The 27,794-nt window shown below is 37.0% G+C and overlaps 1 protein-coding gene across 1 annotated transcript in view; it reads left to right on the top strand.

Annotated features, from left to right (window-relative positions):
- The window catches only part of WDR72 (WD repeat domain 72), a 178,704-nt gene that overhangs the window by 94,283 nt on the left and 56,627 nt on the right, over positions 1-27,794 (top strand). Inside the window, exons 16-17 of the mRNA XM_090270624.1 lie at positions 1,036-1,115; positions 6,414-6,609. Coding sequence (XP_090126750.1) covers positions 1,036-1,115; positions 6,414-6,609 — 276 coding nt within the window. The remainder of the gene's footprint in view (positions 1-1,035; positions 1,116-6,413; positions 6,610-27,794) is intronic.

Here is a 27,794-nt window from a genome sequence, read left to right as displayed (position 1 = left end):
TACATTACCTTCTAACACATTTCCCTTGACAATTAATATAATACACACTCGCTGTTATCTATTTACTATTTAAAATGGTGATTTAATGAAATACATTCTGGACTAATATTAATTTTAAAAGTTGATAGAAAGATTTCAAACATATATTAATACATCACTTTAAATAGACAATTATAGTCATTTTTCCTTCCAGCACAAGCCCTCATTGTTTTTATCTCATTCCTGGGATCTGTCACCTAAATAATATATTTTATCTATCAGAAAGCCTTAATTCATTGATTTTTCACTTGCATGATAATATGTACATTTTCAATTAATGAAAAGGCACATATTAAGTGCATTTTTGTGTAGGGAACAGCTGGACACTCTATAGATCAATTTAAATAAACCAAACCTTAGCTCACTCTTAAAATTTCACACTGAACATTAAGGCAAATGGATAGAAAGAAGATTCAAGAGGGCAAACTTTAAAGAAACACTACATTAAAAAAATGAGTCATATTGAAACAGAAGTGCTGTACCTATTGATCAGAGTAGTATAGCCAGGTAAGGATAAATCAAAGGAAGGCTTATATGATTTCTGTGTGAGATACAATGTACAACTTTAGGAACTATTTGTATGAAGAAGGAATTATAAAATTTGGTTATCGGTTTCGGGTGGGAATATTAGTCATTGCTTTTTGTTGGCAAAATGGTACAAAGATGGGTTTAAGGTATACTTGTAAAGATGAATTTGATTTAATGTGAATATGTATTAATATAATTATGAAAAATCCATATAAATTAATTAATGGTTCTCAACTGTGGCTATCCCTGAAAATCTTCAGAGGTACTTTTACAAAGTATTAATGCCTACCCCACCCTCATCCTGAGATCTATTAAATCAGAATCTCTGGAAGACTGACCCTGGGCATTGGGGGTTGTGAAAAAACTAATTGCCCCAGGTGATTCCAGTGTGAAGCTGGAGTTGAGGACCATTGGGATGCATCTATTTTTAATATTTTCAAACTCTAAATGTGTTCTGTATATTTCTAGGTAAGAATGAAGCCCATATACCTGAAGTTGACGTTTCACTTTTGAAACTAATTTCCTGTTGGAGAGACCAGTCTGTGCAGGTATGACACAGCTCATGTTTTTGAAATTATGGAAGAGTTTCTTGCTGCTCTGATTCATTCATACTTCTCTTTACTTGAAAATACAAGTAAGTGGGTACTCTTGTTCTCACAAAATGTCCTCACAGGGCATTTCATTTAACAGAGCTAATGCGGAAATGAATAATGAGGGGGGAAAGTGGAAAATAACATATGCAAGGATGCACCAAGATAGGGGTATAAATGCACAGAGCTCAGGAAGAGCTGTTATCAGTAACTTATTGCTCATTGAGGTTTCAGTTTGTGGCAGAATTGTCTATTATTTTATTTCAAAATGTGCCATGATGTTAAGGTCCCTAGGTTTAGGAATTTGGTAAGTGTAATTAGAAATCAGTTTTCTATCCTGAGAGTATATATCATTTGTGAGCTGATTTAGAGAGCTAGTTTCAATGCCCAATTTAAGTTTATTGTTTTCTCTTCCTTAGTCTTTTTTAGGTCCTAAAAGCTAAGTAGATAGCTTTGTACATTGTGCAAAAATTATCTGTGTATTGATTAGATTAAATACTTATTGGAACTTTATTCTTCTTTATGAGCTTATTGAATACCAAATTTGCAAGATGAAAATAGCAATAACTCCAATCAAAAAATAGTTACTTTTGGTTACAGGAAAGCAAAGAAAATTAACTCAGAACAAGCTGTGGAGGTTGACTCTATAAACTCAAATAAACAATTGGAATGGCTATTGAAACTTCTTACCATGGCCTACAGGTTTCTATATGATTTGTCCCTGGCTTAACCTCATTGCTCATCATTCTTCCTTCTGTCCTTACTAACCACATTGATCCCCATTCCCATCTCAGGACCTTACTTTTTTCTTGAGCCAGAATTCTCATTTTTTCATTCATCATTTGCTCAAAGCCAACTCCTCAGAGAGGTCTTCCCTGATCACTCTAACTAATAGTGCCACCTCCCCCTCCCCCACCACATGCCTCCAGTCCTATCACAATACCCAGTTTCATTTTCTTTGCTGTGCTTGTTCTTAATGGAAATTATACCTTGTGGGTTTTGTTGTTGTTTTGTTTTGTTTTTGTTTGTTTGTTTATCTTGTGTCTCTTCACTGTTACAGCAATTTGCTGAGAGCAGGGACTTGGTCTCACTCACCCTTCTTTGACCAGTGCCCAGAAAACCAGTAGTGATAGTAAACAGTCAATAAATATTGAATGAATGAATAAATGAATGAATGAATGAATGAGTGTGCAAAAAGATTATGTGATAATCAAGTGAACATTAGTACATACTGATTTAACCATCATATTAGCAATCACCCTAAAATAGTCTATCTATTAAAGGTGAGATTTCTTTTTCTTCAGTAGCCAAAGAATTTCAGAATGGGGAAAAATCCTTAAGGAAAAGAATTCAACAGAGCATTTATCCTGAATCGCTCCAACTAAAGATCTTTTGTAGTTGTTCATTTGACCTTCAGATAAGTTTTAATGTGATTTAGACATGTTTAGACTAATGGATCTTTTAGGCTTTATGATTCTATGACCTTGTGCAAAATGCTGGGAGCAGGAAAAATATTATGAGAGCATTTATGACTCATGTTATAGGATGGTCCAAGCTTCACAGTTTTTCTCTTATCTCAGCCGCTACCCTGATGAATGACCCTGGAAGATAGGTTTAACTTGACTATTTATTTTCCTCATGTGCCATGTAGGAATGAGAATTCCCTGGTCCTTCAGGAAAAACAGACTTTTGCAAGTATTCATTTAAATGCCTCATTAACCAGTCCTCAAATTACTAATAAAGCTCTTCATTTAAGCAGTTAGTCAAATTGTGTTAACTTGAATCTACTTTTCAATGTATTTGAGGAGCACTACGTGAGAATGGAATGCTTTTGTGAAATAGAACAAAATCCTACTTCAGACATTGAAAGGGTGGAATACATTTAAGGGACAGGTAAGAAGGAGTATATTTTTCAGATGAATGAGTTTGTCTGGAGATTGTCTATTTTGCTTCTCACCCAAGAAACATACCCAACATAGAAATAAATGCTGGAAAAGCAACAGCAAGGTTTTGGATTTGCTAATTTGCATGTTTTTGAAGCTGCACTCAAGTTCTTGGGATTTTATAATCTAACTCCAGTGGGTGAAATACAACATCCAAGCCTCTAAGGCAGATACATTACCTTTCAGGAGATGCTGCAAAGACATGAAAGGCCTGTGTGAGCTGAGTGCTGGGGAAATGCTTTTATACCAGAAAATCAGACATTGAACTACTCACAGACCTTGGGGTCTCCCATGAGTCTTTATAACATTCTGTACTATTTCACCTTGCTGTTTGAAAGTGTTAGTAGAAAACCATTAAAATTTTTATCTCACCTATGGCATTAATACTTCCAGTAATAAGTATATGTTCCAGATTTGTGTCTGTCTCTTTCCAACCAATAGATTTGTAAACCTTATTTTAAACACTGCACATTTCTTCATAAGCATGTAATACTTTGCATACGATCTATTTTCAGAGAAACTTGCATTTGGAGGACAGCTTTATAGCCAAAGTGCTTTCAATTCTAGCTATTATTAAGATCACTAAGTTTGTAAACCACTGTATAAATTTTATATTTTGTTGGAGTAAATTTTATCCCTACCATCTACAAAATTTTTCTACTATATTTACATACTACAGAAACTCAACTATTGATAGTTTGAAATTATCAATAAATTCTACTTTCCACAGTTTATATTTTTAAAATGTACAGAATCTATTTCAATTTTATTAATATTTATTTAGTGCTCCCTGTATACCATTGTGATAATGTTATTACCTGCTTATGAGCTGAATCATTTCTCTGAATTGGAACCATGCTTTGTTGATTTCACACTGAGCAAAAAGTGTATATTTTGAGTTTGTTTCCCACTGGGTATGTGCCATTCAGTATTCACTTTTAAGTTTTGTGGCTCTCAGTATCCTACTCATTATTTTTAATATGTTTTATTCTGTTATTTTTACTTCCTCTTGTTTTTAATACTATTACTAATTCTTATAATATGTACTTACAGTCACAAATATGTCATAAAACAAAATTCAATAGTTAAAAAATGTGGTCATAATATATAAATCCAGTAATTAGAAATATTACATGAAATTAATAAATTCCCATATATTTTTAAGAAAGAATATTGATCCAAGTTGTTATAGACTGTTATAGCCAGTAGGGTCGGAAATATTCTAAATCACAGCTGTGGGTGCTCTTCAAAGATGATAGTGATCCCACAGAGAGGATAGCCGTGTTCCATGGGAGAAGATGGCCAAAGTGCTCTTTATGAGGGATAGACCAGAACCTGAATGTACCGTGGGTCTGAGGATACCCTCCAAAAATAGCCTTCTGAATTATAGTTAGAGACAGAAGGAAGTTCCACACAAGAGTCTGTAATTGGAAGGTCTCAAAGCTAGCCTCTGTCAATATCACAGGCTTTGTTTTGTAAGTGAGGACATGAAATCCCAGAGAAGTACCTGGACTTGCCAAAGGCAGCATTTGTAGTTACTCTCATCATTAGATCAGAAACTCAGGCTTTCTCACTTCTGATTGAGCCCTTTTACCACATCATCCATATCTTGTAATCAGTGCTGTCAAATAAAGCGTGTGACAAAATTAAAATGAAATTCAGTGATGTAAAATTGTTTATAAATAATTAATATATTTTATTCCATCATATGATATACATAAATAAGCATAGTTCACCTATATATTGATGGAGTATATGTTAGTAGGCATTATTTTTAATAGTTAATGTAATATCACATATTATAACATGGTAGATATTAATAGGCATGATTCACCAGTATCATGATATGTAGAACTGTATGTTAGATTCATGGCATGCAAGAGCTGACACATGGTTGAGAGTCTCATCACATAATATGCATGAGTAAGCACAATGTACCTGTATTGTGACAGACAGTACTACAGTACTATAAAGTTAGTAGATATGGTGTTCAACAGTAAAATCACTTCATTCTACCTAACCAAGCATTTGAGTGGACAAGAACAGAGGGTTGATCAGTGATCAGGAAGCCACTCTGATACTAAGTTTCCCATATTGAAATTCAAGGGCCCGGCTCCTTCTGCCCCAGTAGTTCAGTAAGTGCCTGCCATCAGCAACAGCTCTTTGAGTGTCCCTAGAGCCTAAAAGTTTCATACGCTGCCATGCCACATAAAAGAGACTGCATAAGTATTTAGATGAATACATATTCTGTTTTTGGCATCAACCTCTTTTCAACATGTCCCAGTTAGTGTTGTCCCCAAGCCCAAGACCTAGGTGTTGTATGGGTAGACTGGAAATAAAGCAGAAGAGGCAGTAGAACATGAGTCATTGGTGGGCAGGCTTTGCAGAGGGAAAGGAGCAGATATTGGGTTGTGGCCATATGAAAGGTTTAACTGTCAGCCAGAACAGGATAATGGGAGGTGTCCCAAATTCACCTACATCGGTGGTGCCCTTCCTTTTTTCTAACTGATTCAGCACTTGACTTTCCTTGAATTTGACCTAACTTCCAGCCCTTGTCTCATTTCTTTCCAGAAAGAGGTGAAAGTGCACTGGCCTTTTACTCAGGGATAATGGCATAGAACATGGGAATGAAATATACAAAAAAGACATAGAAACAAGGCTCAGAAGCCCTGTTTGCAGAGTTCGTGTGGAACTTGGGGTATTATATCCCATATTCTTCATTTTAAAAATGAAGACAGTGGATAAGAAGCTCTGAGACAAGCATTCCCCCATCCCCTCCACTCAACAGAACTTTGACTGGGTATATACAATAATCAGAAGTTGCACATTGCAGTGTTTTGAGCAATATAAAGCTTCAAACACATATACACAGTTTAGTAAGATTTGTTAATAAAGTTTTGTCTTTAACCTTATGTATTAAACCGAGTTTAAATAAATTGTTTTTAGTTAAATGGTGCTTTAGAGCTAGACATTGTTTGAGAGCTAAACTTGTCTTTAAGGGCATTGTGATATACTCATATTACTTTTCTTTATTTTTTAGTAGGAATGAAAATGTCTTATGGGAAAGAATTCAGACCTCCTTTCAACTTTCTTCTATAATCTCTTGCATTTATTTACAACAGAACAGTGTGGTGGTTTGGGTGCCTGTTCTCAGCATCTACCAATTATTTCAGATACTAATCCTAGTGGAATAGAGCATTGCAATTTATATGAAACCTTCCTAATAAAAATTCTAGGCTTTAGGTTTTGTGCAAGACTCCAAATATTTGTAATAATACTAAATATAATTTATATGAAAACACAAACTTAATAGGTAATTGAAGCAATACAAGCTGTTCTTTTGGCGGAAGTTCAGCAGCACATGAAAACATTGAGAAAGACACCAATCAACAGTCAGCCAGGGTCCATGACTGAGAACGGTAACTATCAGATGATGCAGATGCGGCCAAAGATGGAATGGACCGAAGAACTGGAGTTACAGTGCATTACAGACAATTTGTCTCTGCAAAGTAAGTGCACAATTTATTGGCATGCTCTTTCATCAGAATTTTCCTACTACTTACTACTTGCTGAGAATATGAGTTCACAATATATCATTTCTGCAAAAACCAAGCCATGTGCCCTGTTTCTGACCTATTCTGCTATCAATTTCTTCTTCCAAGTGTCAGGTTTTGAAAGAATTTCTAAATTCTATTATAACCAGTAAATATTTTCCAAAACAAAAATTTATATCATTTATAAAAAATATTTTGAAATTAAGTGATTAAAAATGAAAAAAAGATTAAGAGTAATGGCTTAATACATTCTAAGGATATCCTAATAATAATGGGTCTTAAGTTTCTTTTTATTTGATACCTTGATGGTAGCCATGTGCCAGATTTTTTTTCTTTCCTGGGAATAAGAGACATAATATGAACTAATATTAAACTGGTTTATAGTTGGACCACATGATTTTATAACAAATTTTATCATCATGACTTTATAATGGCTAGTAAGTGAATCTAAACTTTTTCTATAAAATGTTAACTAATTTTTCAGCCATTAGCTGTGACTTCAAGAAAAAGAAATAAGAAACAGTAAAAAATTAAGTATAAATTTGATTTTTCAAATAGTAAGCTGTTGATTAATAAAGTTATAATATGATTAAATATATATTTTTGTCAGAAAAATGTGTTACACATTTGCATGTTCCAGGTTATTAAAAACTGTTACGTACCCAAAAATAATTTTCTTTTTATTTATTTGGGACTCAGAGAAATGTTGCTGTAGTTAAAGTGTGTAAATATTAGCAGAGTTGTCATTCTTGAAAATGCATTATACTTATTTCTCCTTACTATTTTTATGATTACTAATAGGAGAGCACTATGTAGTGAGAGAAAATATATAGCAGAAAAACACCTTCTTCAGTGAAGGGCAAAAATCAAAATAGAATATTTCCTGATATCAAGACTGTTACTGAGGATGGAAAATTCAATAAGTAGTTTGATAAAGCTCAATGGTGATTTCAAGTCATTTATTTGTTTGTTGTCCAGAAATTAGCTTTAATTATCTGATAAATTCACCCACTGGAAGAAGAGCTCCTTTTTGATCAATCACATAATTGTAGTTGTATTATACATTTCAAGCAAGAAGCATAAATATTCCTTCATAAATTAATTTTCAGGGGCCATATTTGAGTTCTTGATTCATTTGGAGAGGCACCCATAGTGTCATTAATAGGTTTCTTCCAACTCTCCAAATATTACTAGTGTCATTCGTCATGTGTTAATGCTCATTTGGTGGCATTTCTGTGTCTTATTCCTAATCCTTATCCATTGGCCCAAAGCTCTATTTTCTGGATGAGAAATTCATGGCAGGCTATCAAGGTGAAACTTTTGATGTTTTGCTATCACATGGCTTATCCATTGTTTGACATTTCACTGAGGCCCTGCTCTGTCCCCAGTTAATTATTGGGTATAAGAACTATTAATACTATGGAATTTACTTACAGTGACTAAAGACATTCAGATTTCATCTTAGACATTAGCTACCTTTTGATTATTATTAAATAATTCTTTGCCAATATTACAAGAAAATTTAGGATTAGTTTGTGATAAGAATTGGAACACAAAAATACTACAGCTACTTAATATGTTGGCAGATAAAATTTAGAATATTTTATTTAAAAGAAATATACTCACAAAATCCTGAGCGTATATATTCTGGGGGGAATACTTCCTGTAAGAAAATATTAACTGCAATTACAAGTAAATCAGTAATACATAGCATATATTAAAGAGAAAAATTTTCAAGCAATATTATATTACGTATTAACATTGCCTTTTTCCTCCTTTTGGAAAAGACTTATTTAAAAAAAACTATTCAGAGAAGCTTAGAAAAATTACAGGAACAGTTTTAGACCTTTATTACAGTAGTATATACTGCACACTTGATGTATTTAAACAATAAATCAGTAAAAAGGCTATTTTATTTATTTCCTTTCTAAAAAATGTATTGGGGTAACATTGGTTCATGGGGTCATATAGCTTTTAGGTGTACATTTCTATGATATGTAATCTGTATATTGCATTGTGTGCCCACCACCCAAAGTCAAATCATCTTCTGTCACCATATATTTCACTCCCTTTGCCCTTTTTACCTCCAACCCTCTTCCCCCTGGTATTCACCATGCTGTTGTCTGTTTGTGTCTATGAGTTTCAGTTTTATATCCCAGATAGGAGTGAAGTCATATGGCTCTTAGCTTTTCCTACTGATTTATTTCACTTAGCATAATATTCTCAAGACCCATTCATGTTGACGCAAATGGCAGTATTTCATCTTTTCTTATGGCTGAGTAGTATTCCATAGTATATATGTACTACATCTTCTTTATCTAATCCTCCATTGAAGGACACTTTGGTTTTCTTGGCCACAGTATGTAATGTTGCAGTTAGCATAAGGATGCATATATTTTTGTGAATAAATGTTTTCTTTTTAAAATTTTTAAATTTATTTTTAGAGAGAAGGAAAGCGAGAAAAAGAGGGAGAAAAACATTGATGTGTGAGGGAAACATTAATTAGTTGCCTCCCACACTCCCCCAACTGAAGACGTGACCCACAACCCAGGCATATGCCCTGACTGGGAATCAAACCAGCAACCTTTTGCTTTGCAGGAAGACACCCAACCTACACCACACCAGTCAGGGCAAAAATTAATGTTTTTGAGTTTTTCAGTTAGATACCCAGAAGAGGGATTGCTGGGTCATATCATAACTAAATTCTTAAATTTTTGAGGAACCACCATACTGTTTTCTATAATGGCTATACTAAACACTGAAAGATTATTTGATGCCTATTCTTCTCAAACTCTTCCAAAAAATTGAAGAAGAGGCAATGTTTAATTTTTTCAAATGTCTTTATTCAAAGATTAAGGAGATGGTATAGGTACTATTCACTAATGTAATTATTCCTCAACTTTTATAGGCAGATTTACTTAACTACAATGTCATTAAAACATATATTATTTTACCAAATTTTCTTATGATAAATGGTTTATGTCATTTAATTTTATTAGATTCTTGCTCTGTTGTCCTCTGTTAGCTCCCTTCCACCCCATTAAAAAAATTTCTTTTTATTCTTAATTTAATTTCTTTCATTTCTTCTTGGTTACTTGATGTATTCTCTTTGTAAATCATTTTGAAAGTAACAGATGATAGTTTTATTATGCAAGAATACTCAAAAACTTCTTTAATGCCAGGGTATAGTATACAAATATAGTAAGCTATTACTAACAATAATAGAGAAGAAAAAAATAATAACAACAATAAATCATGTTCTTAGTACACTCTAACATGATGCTAAGTATATTATAAATGTTATCTCCTTTTTTTCCTTTGATTCTTACATAATTCACATGAATTCTAAGTCTCTGTTTTCAACATTTGAGTCATCTGTGTAAACAATTTTACAGTTTTTTAAATGTCCATGTTCATGGAAATGAAATTTCAAAGTACAACTGAAAAAATCTACTCTCTGAGAAAGAGATTCCTGAGAAATTGCCTCTATAATTTTTTATTTTACATAATTATATAGCTTCATCATATACATTAAATAAATAATGTTTGAAAAAAAAATCCATTACTCTATTGCTACATTGAACGCCTCCAGTGGTTATATATCTTGCACCTTGAGACATACTTTCTATTATTATCCCATTTTTTTCAATGAATAAACTGAGACTTAAAAGATGATATGTGCCTTGTCTACAATTTAAAAAATTACTAAAAACAAGGATGCAAATACAGATATTCTCATAACCACTGTGTTCCTGTCCAGTAAACTGCATTTTCCATACTGGCAGTTTGAAGGAAATTTGCTCTAAATCAGCTCAATCTAAAATTGAATAATTTATTGAGTGCTTTTTTAAGATTTTTATTCTTCTCTCGTAAATCATACTTTCTATTACCAAAGAAAGTTCAATCGTTGCCATGTTAGCCCTTATAATAAAGAAAATCACCAGATTTCTTGAACTATTTGTACATGAGATGAATTTAGAAAGTAGTGGAAATGAAATGAAATGAAAATTGAAGCATAATGTGTTTGAACTTTATAATTTTGTATATTATTTATTTTCATGGTTTTCACGTCTTACATTTCACAACTTGTATTTGGGGGGTTTAATATTTGTGTATTGGTATTTCATGGGAGAGTGGTAGATTTTATCTGAGTTTACATTTTTATAACGATTACATTGCTGTTTTTCTTAAATCTCTTTAATAAGAAATTGTATAATTAACACTCACATTTGTGGCTAAAATTCATTGATTTTAAAATAACAGTGTTTTCTATTATTAAAATACATTTGAAAGTTATTTCCTTTATTTTTGAGTGGTATTTGGATCAGTTTAAACAAGTGTTCTAAATTGTTCCATTAAACAAATTGGTTTAAATAGAAATGGAGGTTTGTAGATAAAGCTGTCACCTGGAATTATTGGCTGAATTTAAATTCACATTAAACTGTGGCTGTGAAGATCATGCATCAAATATCAGTATTGAAAATAATCTTTATTAGATGCATTGTTTTCAAAGACTTATATACAAAATTAAATAATGAAAATGTGCTTTTCCTTTAAATAAAGTGCATTTGTAGTAAATCAAAGAAATAAACATTGATTCAAAAGAAAAATTTTGTCATCCTGGTGGCCAATAGCAGAAGGACTGGCCTGTGACAGGCTTCCTCTGCCTGCTGAATTTCTCAGAAAGGAATCTGTCTAATCATTGAAAGGCCTGGAAACATAAGTTGACTACTTCACAGGAAAATGCTTTCTTGACTGTACTTATAGCAAATGCATTTTCCACTACCCTCTGTGAGATCTTCAGGCTAAATGAGAAGGCCAGTATGTTCTTCCTTATGGCTACAGAAGTCATGTAGGAAGGGTTGGTGTGATGTGAATGAGCAAGGAGCAGAGAAGTAATGGGGCGCGGGGCATATAATAGAAGGCCTTAGTTGTCATAGTGAGATCTTAGGTTTTCTCTCTGTGATTGAATGTGAAAACACTGAGCAGACAAATGGAACATATTTTTATGGAAACACATTGTCTGTGGTTCAGGGCCAAGGACAGAAACAGGGAGACCAGTTGGGAGGCCATTATGCTAATCTTGATGATGGCAGCTTGGAGTAAATAGGGTGACCCAGATGAAGAAGATGAAAAGTGGTCAGATTCCAAATGTATTTTGAAGGTATAGCTGGCAGTATTTGCTGATGGACTGAGTATGGAGGAGTGAGATGAAAATCCATACTTTCATTATTTCAAACAAAAAATATTTGATACAAGACTGACCCTGGTATTCTGGCTTGATTTCTAGTGCAGTGTTGCATAAGGTATTTCAGGAATGCTGAAGGAAGAATGGAAAACCCACTCCACACTTCCATCTGCCCCTGCTGTGTTCAATTTCAAGTGTTTCTGCTTAGATGACTTTTACTACTAACTAAACTAACCCTCAGAAAATGTGAAAAACTTTCTGCCAGGAAACTGGATTGAAGATAATATTAATAATGCAAGCTTAAGCCAATAAGATATAAATGGCATTGCCAAACTTACCTTAAGTAACTTCAGGTTATGTGTGTGTATAATATTCTTTTGAAATTTCTATTTGTGTATATTTTATAATGGACATAATGTTGAATACTAATAACATTATGTTGTTTGTAAACAAATGTACTTTTCAGTGGTACATGCTTGAGAACTTTTTTTTTTTTTCTTTCAATAAAGTATTCCAACCATTAGCCTTTGGCCTTTGGGTGGACTGAGCTAAGTAGGCAGATGGAATAAGCTTTTGGTTATGCAGGGTTGGCAACTTAATATTCTATAATGCACACTGTGCTATCTCTAAAACTTTAAAAATGTCTTCATGTATCACTCCTCTGTATCACTTGTCTCTGCCTCTCTGCACCGATCCAAGAGTTGGGGATACACGGAGAACTAATTGGAAATCTTCAGTGGAAGACACAAACTAGCATCAAGGGGACAATGAAAGTATGTCAGTGCAGAAGAGGCTGCAGGAGCACTTCAAAGAAGGACCTAACTCAGTCTTCAGGGTCGCAAAGTCTTCTTAGGGAAAAAAAAAAAAAAAAAAAAAGTCTAACTGAAGTCCTGAAACATGAATACGATTTAACCAAGCAAAAAGTTGGAGCAGGAAAAAGTCGTCGTCGGCGGCGGCAGCCGTCCGTCTCGAGAGACGATGGCGTAGCTTCTTGAGAGTCTATCTGCACCGCCGAGAATGGCTGTGCAGTCCGATTCGGGAGTGACAATCCCTGCCGCACTTGGTACAGGTGAAGGCAGATGGCTGTTGTTGCTGCTGCTGATGCTGCTTCCGCCTCGATCTTTTCTGGGCCGCCTCCTCGTTGCGCGCAGCCTCCGCGCGTGACGTACCTTGCCTGACCGCGAGCCTCCAGGCTAGGCGGTCGTCTGCTTGAACTTCCCATGTGTTGAGATTGATGGAGCATTGTGTCATGTCCTTTTTGCAGATGTCTTTGAACCACAGTTTTGGGCGCCCTGTCATCCTCTTGCCTTCTGCGAGCTCGCCGTAGAGGAGGTCTTTGGGGATACGGCCTGCATCCATTCTTTTGACATGGCCGAGCCACCTGAGGCGTCTCTCGCTAAGAACTGCATGCAAACTGCTCATATTGGCTCGCTTCAACACCTCGGTGTTGGGGACCTTATCCTGCCAGGCGACATGCAGGACGCGTCGCAGGCACCTCATGTGGAAGCTGTTGAGTTTCCTTTCGTGCCTTGCGTAGGTGGTCCACGTCTCGCTGCCATAGAGGAGAGTGCTGAGTACGCAGGCTTGGTAGATGCGCAGTCTGGTTTTCTCAGTGAGGCTGGAATTGTTCCACGCTCGCCGGTTCAGTCTGGCCATAACTGTGGCTGCCCTGGCGATTCTCCGGTTGACCTCCAAGTCGACTGACAGAGAGCTCGAGATGGTGGACCCGAGGTAAGTGAAGTCGTTGACAACCTCCAGGGTGTATCCGTCGATGGTGATGCATGGGGGAGTCCCCGTGCCTTGAGCCATAACATTCGTCTTCGTCAGGCTGATGGCTAGTCCGAACTCCTTGCATGTGTGGGAAAGGCAAGTGACTAGCTGCTGGAGTCCCTCTTCGGAGTGTGATGTCAAAGCTGCGTCGTCGGCGAAGAGCATCTCACGGATGAGCACCTCTTTGACTTTGGTCTTGGCTCGTAGATGGGCCAGGTTGTAGAGCTTGCCATCGGATCTGGTGTGAATGAAGATACCCTCGCTGCAGTCCTTAAAGGCGTATTGGAGGAGCATGGAGAAGAAGATTCCGAACAGTGTAGGCGCGAGGACGCAGCCCTGCTTTACTCCGCTGCTGACTGGGAAGGCCTCAGAGGTTGCGCCGTTGTAGGACACCGTGCTGTGCATGTTGTCGTGAAAGGACATGACCACAGCAAGCAGATGTGGTGGACAGCCAATCTTCCGTAGCAAGCTGAAGAGACCGCTTCGACTGACCAGATCAAACGCCTTCGTGAGGTCGATAAAGGCGAGGTAGAGTGGTTTATGCTGCTCGTGACACTTCTCCTGCAGCTGGCGTAGGGAGAAGATCATGTCCACTGTTGATCGGCCAGCTCTGAAGCCACACTGGGACTCTGGGTAGACGCGGGAAGCAAGGGTCTGCAGGCGGGCAAGAGCGACCCGGGCGAATACTTTGCCGACGACGCTGAGGAGAGAGATGCCCCGGTAGTTGTTGCAGTCGCTGCGGTCTCCTTTGTTCTTGTACATGGTGATAATGTTGGCGTCTCTCATATCCTGGGGGATGTAACCCTCCTTCCAGCAGCGACAGAGTAGATGGTGGAGCGGCTGTAGCAGGACTGGTTTCCCGCTCTTTAGGATTTCTGGAGGGATTCCGTCGCTTCCTGGTGCTTTCCCGCAAGCAAGGCGGTCGATGGCTTTGCCGAGCTCTGCCGCAGTAGGTGGGGTGTCTAGCTCCTCCATGACTGGTAGGTCTGGGATGGCTTTAAGAGCAGTGTCTGTTACGGTGTTCCTCGTCGCGTACAGCTCGAGGTAGTGCTCGGTCCACCGCCGCATTTGCTGTTCCTGGTCAGTGAGGACCTCACCTGTCTTGGACTTAAGGGGGGCGATCTCGTGGTAAGCCCTCGTGGCAGGAAAAAGTAGCTATTTGCTAAGGCCCCCAAAGCCCCCTGTGCTGCTCTTTCCTTCCTCCCCAGAATCATCTGATTAACACAAGCATGAACGAGGAACTTGGACATAGAGAGAAACCTACATCTTGAATCTCCTCTCTCACACACATCAGTGTCTTCTTTGCATCCTATTGTGCCAATGCCTTTTTTTCCTAACCTTCAGCCTTCTAGAATAACGATAATGATAATGGCAATCACAATAATAACAGCTTATATTCTTATGGTTTAATATGTTCTAAGTAACTCACGTAACTTAAACAGTTTGTTCCAGACAACAGTTCTGTGGAGATGTAACAGAACCCCTAGGCTGCTCCGATTGAAACAGAACCCACGGGCTGTTTAGTTAAGGGCCCGATTGCCTGCTGCCAGAATTATAACTCTCAATACCAGAGTTTGGTGAAAAGAAAAAGAATTGTTTATTTACACGTAGTCCTGCCTCCCCCTCCCAGACCTGGCCAGTCTTAGGAAAGTCAGAAATACCGTTTCCCTACTTCCTAGGCACAGTTCAGCTTTACCAGTAGCTGCCAATCACTCAGTTCTGATTGGGGAGGTCCTTTCTGTGCTGTGGTGCCCTCTAGCTCTCAATGCAGGACTGTCTTGATTCTCAGCCTCCTTGCAAACTGCCTTCTTCCTGTAAACCACGTGGATCTCCTCTCCTTCTCAAAACTGCCTGGCGAGAGCTTCTTCTTTAAGCAGCCTGGAGACCCCTGCCCCTCCAAGCCACATGGAGGGAGCCCACAAGAGCCAGAGAGTGAGGGCGTGAGGGCCAGAGAGAGCCTGAGAGAGAGAGCCTCCTAGAGCCAGAGCCAGCCCAAAAATGTCCGCAGCTGCTCCTCTCTTCCTCCCTGCCTCCTCTCTCCCCCTGCGTCCTCTCACGCAGTGGGTGTTGCAAACCATCCTGACCATTCACAGAACCCTACATAGGCTCTGTCTGCTTCTTCGTACCGGCCCACAGTCCAAGACCCATCCCAGACCTGAACCTTGGAAGTAAAGCGGTTCTTTGCAACAATGTTTCCAGCCACTAGCTCCAGGCATGCAAGGGCATCCTGAAAGCTGCTTTCTTTTCCCTATCTCCCAGCCACAAACTCTGGGGTTTGTGTTTGAACTCACCTGTTTCTGTAACAGAGATAGGTAATATTGTTATACCCATTTTATTGATGAGAAAATAGATAAAAGAAGTTAAGTAACTTCCACAAGACTTTATTACTAACATTGCCAGAATCAAAACCAGGAAGTCTGGTTTCAGTATTTGCATTCTTTGTCAGTCTCCAGCATTGTGTCCCAATTAACCATGATTCTCCTTCACTACTTCTTAATTCAGCAAATATTTACCAGTGCCTCCTATAGGACAGTTACAGAGATAGGTATTACCTAGGCTAGGGATTACAGGGCAGCAAAAACTGAGATATTTGGCATAACAACAAAGGGAAAATTGTCTTGAAGAAGTTAGTCAGCAGATATGGGTACCTAATTTCTACTAACCTTTGGTGTGGCAGTATGTGCTACTCCTCCAAAGATATACTTACTACTAACTATTTTTATTTGGAATATAAATTTAGGTAATTATAAGTTTTAGTAGTTAAAATATAGAATGTTTTATGATTGGGAACTGGAAATTTCTACTGGTAGATGGTAGAAATGAAAAAAATTGGCATATGTATTAATTGAAGGGATTAAGGGGTAGAGTGTACAAGAAAAAGAAGAAGAAATTTAAATTTTTATTTTTGGATTAATTTGGATCATGTATTAGACAATCTTACTTAAATCACAAGATATTCATATGTTAGATGATGACAAATTTATATATAATCAAATTATTTAGCACCTAGAATACATTGTATACCTTTCAGAAAACACCTTTGTCACCTGGGTTTAATACATGTCCTGTCTTATTTTTAGCTCCTTGTAAAACTGATGGAGAAATTTCATCATTTCTCTTTTTCCCCATATAAATTTTTCTGAACTTCTCCACTGCCTCTGCCCTCTCTGTATCATCTTAAAGATTACATTGCCTTAGAAAGACTGATAGAGTTCACTGCTCTTTTTCCAAAAGTAGTTTCATCTTTCACGGAGATTGAGATTGATGATTTTCATCTTGGCATATGAAGAACTAGAGTATTTCATCGTCTTTTTTCCTCATGAGCAATCAGAATGCCAACCTGGCCTGATTGCACAGAGACCGCAGCATCAGGAATTGAGTTAAATATTTCCTTGGTAACAGTTGTACAGGCACCACTTATTGATTATTGTCTGCATACCCATTTAAATTTATTGACAAAGAAAAAGTGATCTAGACTCTGTCGCTGAAATCAATGTGTTTTGCGCTATTGTTCTCCCACGCTGAGACTGGCCTCCCAATACTGACCCCTCAAGGACAAGGGTCGGGTCTATTTATCTTTTTTCCTCCCATCACCTAAGATGGTCCTTCACCTAGTAGCTGGTAATAAGTGTTTATTGAGTGGATGGATGAATGGATGGACCGGGGGATGGCTTGTACTAAAGATTCAGTTAACTCCTAATTAGTAAGAGAAAGAGGAGACAAGGAAAATCAGCTGATTGCTTTTCTTTAGCAGCCAGATATCATGTGGAACATAAACTAAAATTGTGCTTTCTAAGCACCGTCACCCTGGGATCATGTGTACACGCACAGGAGGCTCACAAAAAATTTAAAATAGACACGAATGAATCTAGTTTGTAACCCTCCAGATGATTCTCTTTCCTGATGGCTGATTATTTGGCTCTTCACCACTCATTTTGTCATGACCTGATTTCAGTCTGATTTTTTAGAAAGCCCTGAGCCTTGCCTTAAACTTGTCTTTGTGCTTCTCAGTTAGCTCCAGTTTCTCTAAGGAAGTATTTAAGGAGCTGTTACGTCAAACACCATTTCCTCAGCATTTGGATTCACATCCTGGCTTCCGACTCCTCTGCCTGTCTCTGGACTTCAGGCTCATTCCTGATATCTTGTCGCCAAGGGCCCTTAGGCTGCAAACCTGGACCCTCTTCACAACCTGGCTCACCTGAGTCAGCCTCCTCCCTTTTGACTCCTTTCCTATTTCTGAGCCTGGGACTTTGTGTGACATTAGTTCCTTCACCAAATGCAATTCCATTAGCCAGTATGGGTATGCATTCCTCACTGTGGAAACGATTTTGGTATGACTAAATACCTTGAGCGAAAAGCAGGGATTTAGTCAGCTTTATATTCTCAGTGGGTAGTACCGGGTCTGTCCCATGGCCAGGGGACTGCTAGAGAAATGGTGGCTAATGGAAAAATGATCCATTTTCCCCATGGCATGAAGATATTCCATCCCATCAATATGTCGTTCACCTTGCTGGCAGGAGCCTTATTTTCTGTTTTAACTTGTCAAAATATCTGCCCAATTTTTAGCACTGGGACAATTTGAATAACTTCAAAATGGCTATTACATGTTTACTATGTCTAAGGATCAATGCAAGGTACTCACATTTTTTATTACACCCCTTTCTACACTTCTTACATATCCTTCTAAAACAGTGTTCATCAGCCTGACACACTAATTGTTTGTTTATATGCCTTTGTTTCACCATCTCTCTGCACTCCTTCAGGGCAAAAGTTGGAACTTATTAGTCTTGTGCTCCTAGCAGCTGATGAACCACGTGGCTCATGATGGATGCTCATTAAATGCTTGTTGCCTGAGTCAGCAGATGAATGATAAATGACAGTGACAGACATGTATCAAAGAACTCTGATCTAAGGCAGAGTGAAAGAAATGCTAAATAACATGTTAATGGTCTGTAGGTAGAATGTGAATGGGGAAGGATCATTGTAGGGATGTTGATTTTCTTTCTAAAGTGTACATCTAGAGGCAGTACTTAGGATTTATCTGTTTTGTTCATGAGAAATTTATCAGTCCAGAGAGCCACCAGGAAAAAATAATGCTGATGTTTAAAGGCAAAACAAAAAACATACAAAAAAAAAAAGAAAAAGAAACAGGCAAAGTACTTCATATTCAACCCCTGAGAATAAGCTACAAGAAATAAGAAATGAAGACTGTTCAGAAAAAGTGGTTACCTTTTTATTCCTTTTACCTGTTAGACAAACATGTGCCCTTTATATTTACACAGGAACACTTGTCCTCCAGACAGGCAGCCTGCTAATCAGGAGCCATGTAAAAGCACACCTTAGTAGCTGACTAAACGTATGCATGGTAATCATGAATGCTCTACCACCTTCTTAGGTTTTTTCTCACCAAAATAAAATTTTAGAAAATTTTAAGTGTCGTGGTTCTCAACTCATTTCAATCCTAGTACCAACTTTATAGCCCATATTTAGTAATGCACTTTTATAATCCTAAAATAAAAGTCCTAAATAATACAACCTCTCTGCATACATAATTTATATAAAATTTAAAGGGAAAAGACAAATAGTAAGTAATTTACATTAAAAAGCCTGGGCATGACGATACTAAGGGATTTACAGGAATGCTGACAGAGACGCATCCCATTGGTAAGAAGTCGGCAGTCACTAATGCAGGCCCCTGCATGTGTGTGGAGGTGCTGACAGTCACATGCGTGTGCACATGGATTTTCTTGGTAAGATTCTGGACAACAACAGCAGAAAAATGAGGCCATTCTTTGATATATAGAACAGTGGCCCTCCTAGAAAATTCAGGGTGCATTAAATACTTTGAAATACACATGTGTAAAATAAAATTAGATTCTGGGCTCAGAGAACTACAAACGGAGCTTTCACTTCCATGGATTCCCAGTGACTATTTGGAAACCAGGTGAAATATCAGGACAATTATTAATTGCCAAGGACTGTGCTGAGCATTGCAGGACACCTGGCAATTCTGTTCTAAATACCGGTTAAGTGTCTCCACAATCACCAGGGAAACCGAATGTCCCTCACCTCGGCAGTTTCCAAAGCCTTCCCCTAGGGGGCAGTACCAACCCTGCTGAGAACAACTTTCAGGAAAGGGATTCTGTGTGTTCTGAGGTCTTTCTTTGTTTCTGTCTCTCCCTTTTAAAAGTGCACAGGAAGATGAAACCAAATTAGTAACCCCCAGCTAACTCAGGAAGGTCCTTCCTCAGGTTCCTGTGTTGACTCCATCTGTGTTGTTTATACTGCGGTCACAGTATTTCCCAGGCTGTGTAGTAAATCATGTATTGTGGTTCTGCTTCCTTTAGAAAAAGAGCTTCTTGTCCTGTTCTTTCATTTTTATCTTTGGATCTGGGGCTAACATAGAGTCAATGTTGTTGGCTGATTAAATAAACAGTGTATGTTACTGAACTACTAAGCTTTCTCCAAGGAAGTCTTCAAAGAAAACTCTAAAATCTACAATTGAAATTAAATTATTTTATAATACAGAATAAACACAGTACATCTTATATTTTAAACATTAGATGATGAGCTATTTCCAAGTCTTTGAACTGAGGAAACTGAAAATGAGAAAAGTAGATGAAAAGTTACACAGGTAAGTTTATTAAACGATAGGGAACAGAACCAAAACTTTGGCTTAGTACAACTAATTTTTGCTACATTTTGTCCTTAAAGTCCAATAGCTTAATAATACTTAGAGTACATATATTAAAATTATTTCTGAGAAGTTCATAATACCCTTTGACATGTACAAGGTATGCCCCTTCGCATCTCTGTACCAGAGCAGGGAATAACCAGCCTGATCAATCATCCAGCTGGTAGGGCCACCCAACCATCTTCCTGTGAATATGTTATGTTAGGTGTTCTTTTCCCAAGCTACCTACTAAGAATCTGAGAAGATATGGTGAAGTTTCTACTCTCTAAAAGGTCGAGTCCTGTAAACATAATGAGGCCACAATGCAGTATGAGATACTAAAGTTCACATTGCTGTGGAAGCCGGGAGAGCCACTAGTTGCCAGGGAATGATTTTTAGAGCTTCACGCAGGAGTAGACTTTCACATGCCCTTGGAGAATAGTGTGGTGGTAGACATGGAGTGATGCATTGCTGAGGTCAGTCTACAAGAAAGGACTACTTGCCCTGCTGTGAGGAGTGTGGTTCACAGCTTCCAGCTGTTGACACCTCCAGGATCCATCCCTGCCATAGACTCAGAGGTCAGACTCTTCTTGGGGCAATGAGCAAGGTGGTGCTGCAAGGGCCTAGCTATTTCTGGTTTATACAAACCTCTAACAGCCGATTTTGCTCTGAAGTTTTCATTAGCTGATAGAGACTTTATCAGATCTGCATAGTGAATAGAGAACTCCTTACCCGATTCTGCTTTTGCCCTTTTCCTCTCTCAGGTGTTACTCCTAGTACACCTCTTGCAGTTCTATCTCCATAGTCACATCTGCTTTTGGGAGCACCCAGCTGCCCCCAATGGGAAAGAGCTTGGCGTGCGAAGCATATTTCAGGCAAAAGGAATAAATGAGGACAGATACAGGGACATGCAATGTGTTCCGGTCAGGAAGCAGGGATAAATTTGGTATGGGCAAGTTATAAGAAATGAGGATGCTCCATCGGAGACGCCTAGAAAGTAAAGGTTCTGATGAGGGCTTTTTCCTGAAAAATAAGGGGAGTCATTACAAATTATTTTAAAAAGAAAAATGAGGCATTTCTAGTGCAAAATACAGAGTGAGTAAAGCAAGGGATACAAAGAACCCTTGGGTCTAAATTTTGTCAGAGTATTTCTATTAGCATTTCACTTGTAAAGCAGAATGTTTTTCCTTAACTTTTTATTGCAGGGTTATTCAGATGGATTATTAGTGCTTCATTTTCCACACAGAGAAAGTACCTTCATGTTACATAGAGGAGAGAAATTTTCCTCTTTGCTTTCAGGCCAAATGACACTGTCTGTTCTTCAGAATCATCAGAGTTGCTGTGGTTGCTGCGCTCATTTGAGGTATATTTGGCCATTATCTCAATCTCTTGAATCAGTTCTAAAACTCTTCCCAATTTGTATACATTAATATTTGGTCTGATTTCTTATTTCCTTTGGATACATTTCTATCATTTATGATTTATTGACAAGTTTGGGTGTTACCATCCACTTTGTGTCTGTGTGTGTGTATTTATGAAGACAATATTGACCTCGTTTTTTACAAACAATCTTAACTGAAACATTAAGTAAGATCAGACTTAATAAGGGTTTGCTATTAGATATTTTCCAGGAATAGAATATATTATTTCTCTTTACCACTTAAGAAAATTCTTGATTTAATAAAATTGAATTTTAGCAAAGCATGGCAACTCTGAAATGTGCTTTTCCATGTGTTTATACTAATATCAATGAATAATTTCAAAGGTTAAACTTTATGATCTATCCCTTCAAGTCATCTACTTCAGTCTTGAGTCCTTACATCACCTGCTTTCCTTATGCTATTGATTTATGTTTCCTTCAAACTGCTGAGTTTGGGCAGTATCATTTATATTTTAATATAACATACCCTGCACTATAAAACAGTATTTCGGGAGCTAATGGCAAAATACTTACAAGACGGTATAGAATTGCCTGCTCATCTGTGTGAATCAGTCACCTACCCATTAACATTTGTCTGGGGGTCTCATTATTCTGAAAGAGAATGAAAGGTTTTAATTGGTCTTTTTTTTCTATAGTAAAGATGTCAGGGGAACCTCTAGATAATAGGAGTACTCAAATACCATAATGTGTCTGTGTTAAAGTTGAGAGATGCAAAGGAGTTTTTAGAATTTTCTTAGAGATCTTATATTCCAGGCTCTCCAAAATAGTTAAAGTCTATTGAAAATGTACTGTGAAGAAATGGCCATTTTGGGACCCTGAAAATATAACTACTTGAACATTGTTTTCAGAAATTAAAAAAAAAAAAAATTAGGTGGATTTTATTCAAATGACCCTTTTCTAGTAGTTACATAACATATTTCTTTGTCCAAAAGACTATGGCATGTGTTTTTATTTCTCTTTGCAAATATTAAATGAAGTAGGCTGTTGCCAATTTCATTGAGAAAAAAACTAGAATGCGGTAGACTTAAGTACCTTTGCTATTGATATGACTTGTTGCAAAATGGCCTTAGACTAGATTGCATGCTCCTATTTGCTAATCTCAGATTCTTTTATGTAAATCACACTATTTCAGTGGGCAGTATATAGAGGATAGAATTTACAAAAGAATAAATTTATTTATTTATGAAAATTGATGCATTTCCTTCTAGCTAAATGCAGGCCTTTCCCTAGGAGGATATTGCCATTTTTATATTTTTGATGGCTCATTTTAAAGAAAATATATTACACATTTAAAAACGAGTTAAACTATGTCTACTGTTAATGGCAATCCACTCTTATTGATATTCATATTATAAAAGCCAACTATTAGTCAAAAATATAGTTTGATGAAAGCACTGTGTTTATAATTTGAAGACAGTCATTTCATTTCTTCCACAGTTAATTTGCTTTAAATATTAGTTTATTATATATGTTTGCTTATATTACAAACATTTCCAGTAAGCAAACACAAATCATTTTTATATTTAGCATTAAAAATGTATCTTAACTTGACCATTAAATCATCTATTAAATATTCAATTAAAGTGGGTTTTGATCCATTTTTTTAAATTAGTGGTCAGGTATTCGGGGAAACAAGCTTGCAAGATATTTCGAAAACACAATTCACTTCATTTCTTGTTCTGTATATTTTGTCAGAGAATGCCTTAATGTAACAGAAATCGGATTTGGTGTGTATTTTTACACCAAATCAAATTGTGCAGGCGCCACCCTCCACTTTCTCCAAAACATTATAAAGGATAAGATTCCACCATGGTATAGCTTAAGAAAGCAGTGCAGCCTGAAAGAAGTCCATACATGGAAAGTGAAGCTATAAAAAAATACATTTTACTGGAAAACCATGTTTCTTATAGCACCATTACAGTACTGGACTTAAAAAAATAAGTTTACTTATCTCAGTTCTGTCTGCTTCTGGAATCTGTACATAAGGCATATATGGTTTTTTCCTACTTATTCTGTAGGCATAAATCCTAAGTGTAAAAGGTACTGAAAAATGTAAGGATGAAACTGCAATATAGTAGTGACTAATGGTGGAAAGCACTTAGATGCTCCAGTTGTAACAACTGTATGAAGAGGGTGAAGGCATCATAAGTCATATTATTTATGGCAATTGGCAGATTTCCCTTCCTAGTTGTATTGAATATAGTCTTACTTTACCTTTCCTTTTCTTGCCCAATCCTTATTTGCCCAAATTAACAAAGCATAATTATAAAATTTAATATATTTAATCTATTCTTTTCATGTGTAACAGTAAGCCAAATTATTCTTTTATCAAATCAGAAGTGGAAAACATCAAGTATCCTTCGTAGGCTTGTTCTGGTATAAAGTCTGTTTTAGAACACAAGTTATAAAATTTTCCATTTCTGATTCTAGAAGGAAGAATTTGTGCTTCCCTCCTATACACAGTTGCTTAAAATCAGAAGGTTACTATAAAATAATTCCTACACTCTGAAGTGAATTAAGTTGTTTTCCCCTTTGAACGGGATCTTCTATGCAGCCAAAATTTAGAATTTTTAAAATATTGGAAAAATAAAGCAAAGTTTCACCAATTACTTCTATCTCATATGTAAAACTTAAAATTCCTAAAGATTTTTACTAATGACCAGCTTCCTTTATTATTTGAGAAATTATCTAAATTGGTGTTCTAAAGGTTGCAAGCATCTAAATCCTTAGTAAAAATGAAGTAATCAAATAAACTATCTTATTAGTTTAATTGATAATCATTTACATATTACAAAATTAAAGCACTGAGATAAAGAATATTTCAATGAATTATGAGCTTTGAAATTAGACAGATGGGTGACGGCCATATAAACTTTTGGTCTCAACATCCAATTCATTTTGGTAGATTACTTTCAATAAATTGTTGTGAAAAAAACACGAGTCATACTGGTAAGCACAGTAGCACTTCAATAGCACTTGTTTGTATAATTTTACATGAGTGGACTATCTACTACAAACATTAAACCATATAGACACAACCTCTTTAACCAATGACATATTTATATTTTTAAGTATAGGCACAGCCATTAATCTTATATCTGCACAGAAATAGTTACATAGCAGCACAAAACAATGTGTTTATGGTTTCCAAGTTCATTAAATATTAGTATAAAAATTTGCCTTTTAAGATCACAGTTCTTTAATAATAGCCACATTACATATATTTCTAAGAGAAAATTTGAATCAGATGATTATGTAATTCCCTCTGAGAAGTGATGAGAGTCCATGCAATGCAGTTTGGAAACCACTGGACAGGGTCATGTGGGGAGAGACTTTAGCATTTCTTCTGTACACCTCTTCCTCTAGTACAAAATTGTGGCAGTGCTACAAATATTTGCCTAATTACCCCAATTGGTTAATGGCCACTAATGTTGTGTGTTTTATTTTTTTAAAAAAGAAGAAGAAGAAGAAGGCCAATTTCATGATATAAATAGTGTTAGCTGTTGTCTGGCTGTCATGTTTAAGACTCAAGCTATAAATCACATACTGTTTCACCTCAGAATGTGCCGTTACGTTTCCCAGTGCCTCGGTTAGTGCCCAGCTGGTGCCAGGCAAGCTGTTGACTTTCACAGAGAGGAATTCCAGGAAGTCGTCAGAGTGGGCCATTTTCCAATAATGCTCCCTGGCATGGATGCAGTTCAGGGCTCCTTTACAAATGGCTATTACCCTGAGACCATGATGAGATTTCCTAGAAGTACTCACAATGCTTTTCACTAAAATTTTCTAGTTCAAAACTTTTTATAAAAATGGAGTTTCTTTCCCCCTGCATTCTTAATGTCACATAACCATTTGTCATTACATTTTAGTGTTCCCTTAAGGTATAAAAGTGCTTAGATCTCTTGGAGATATGCTTTGTAAAATTAATGATTATTATTATTTTTATTTCACCTCACTTTGTTTCAGATGTTAGGCTTAAATTATACTAGGATTTTATGACTTCAAGATGGTTGAAGAACACAAGTACTAAATTATTAATTATTTCTATTAATTCTGTCAATCATCAGCAGTCACTGAGAGATTATGGTGGGTAGATGTTGCAGTAAGTACTACAGACATGTGGGCAGCTATCTCGGATAATCTCAGGTTAGACTGGCTGATCGGAATCTGCCATCGCACCTTCCATCTGAGGAAACTAAAGCACACAAAGTTCTTCAGTGACTGATGTGATCACCATGTTACCTTGGGTGACATTTGGGTGTAGAGATATAATGGAGTCCTCAGTTCCACCTCGGACTAAGGAGTGACTCCAGCTATTGGTCTTCATTCCTTGATCTTTCTGTTATAGGCATTTGGTGTCTGCTTGATTTTGAATGCCTTTATGGGGAGGTTGAGGGGTGTTAAAGATTAGTATAGTACTTGTCATACAAGTGGTACTCAGGTAAAGGACTTATATGACCTTTGAGTTGCAATCACTTGGAGGTCATTGAGTCTAAGCCCTTTGTTTTTCTGCCTAGGAACCTGAAGCTCAGAGAGGCTCAGTCCTGACTTACTTAAGGCCATACAGCTATATAAAGAAGAAGACAGTATCCCAACCTAACCCTTTCTAATATTTGTGATTTTTAAAATTGGATTGGTGGTCCTCATTTAACATTTCCTTCTTTTTCCTCAGGCTGTTCTTATTTGCCAACCAAGCTTATTGTTTTCTCCAGTAAGTGGTAGATGAACCACACACAAAAGATATGGAAGCCAGGTTGCATGCCTGTAAATCCCACTTGTTGGTACTGGGTTTCTAGATCTAAATGAAACTTAAGAAGAGGAAACTCCCCCCCCCCCCCCCCGTAGGCTTCCATCTTGTTTCAGCAAAGATACTTACTAATGCTGATTAATGTATTATTAGAATAACTGGCCCTAGAGGCAGCTGTCTTTAATAGCTGAAGTTATCCTATAAAAACAAATCTGTTTATATTAACTTTACTATTTAAAAACCTTTAGTGGTACAATGCCCACCAAGAATTCTTCTTTAGGCACATCTATACCTTCAGACTCACAAGGTGATGATGCAGCACACCTGGCACCTGCCTACTTAGAAGGACAGAGATTAAGAACCACAGCTTGTCTGCAGGGCAGCAGTGGGCCATCCTCAGTGAGAGTCCTTGCAGCAGTCCAAAGTCATCTGTGGAAGTCACCCTGCTTAAGTGTTTATGGCTCATTTATAGTTTCTCCTAGTCCAGATGCAGTGTACCCATGAGGGGTTATTTTTACTATTAGCAATGTCACCTTGAGATGGAGTTGACATCCTACCTTTGTCAAGTTACCAAAGAAATCCAACTAGAATTAACCAAAGGTCAGGTTCTTATGCCTAAAGAAAAAAAAAGAGATTGTTGTTTTTTTTATTTATTTAAGCACATGTGGCTTCCCTTTTCTCATAATTAAATATATTATTTAAATAAATCACAAGAATCATTACCAACTGGCTGCTGAATGCCTCTCTAGTCTCATCTTGTTCCCTTGTATTCACCTTAAACTCTACAGTTTAGCCAAACCAAACCTTTTCAGTTCCTCTGAAGGACTTATCCCTCTTGGCTTTCAGCCTTCCCATGTACTGTTCCATCTCTCATTTATTTATTTTAAAAGTTTTGAGCCCTGAACCATGTGGTTCAGTTTGTTGCAGCATTGTCCCATACACCAAAAGGTCATGGGTCCAATTGCTGGTCAGAGTACATACTTTGGTTGCAGATTTGATCCCCAGTCAGGGTGCGTACAAGAGGCAACTCATCAATGTTTCTCACATAGATGTCTCTCTCTCTTTCTCTCTCTCTCTCCCTTTCCCTTTCTCTAAAATCAACAAGAACATACTTGGGTGAAGATAAAAATAAAATAAAAAGTTTTGAGTGCTTTCCATGAGTGAAGCAGTGAACAAGGCCTTGATATTAATGAAATTCTCTTTAAATAAAAAGCAAAACAATACTATTATAGAAAATAGAGTAGATAAATTTTAAAATGTTGATTACCCACAATAAAATTACTTAAATGAAAGTAAACTACTATAATTGGGTTATTTCCAGTTA

The sequence above is a fragment of the Furipterus horrens genome, unplaced genomic scaffold (genome assembly GCF_987537825.1).
Source record: "Furipterus horrens unplaced genomic scaffold, mFurHor1.1.pri manual_scaffold_3, whole genome shotgun sequence".
Taxonomy (NCBI): Eukaryota; Metazoa; Chordata; class Mammalia; order Chiroptera; family Furipteridae; genus Furipterus; species Furipterus horrens.
Note: the sequence above shows the minus strand (reverse complement) of the source record. Positions and strands in the feature narration are given on the sequence as shown.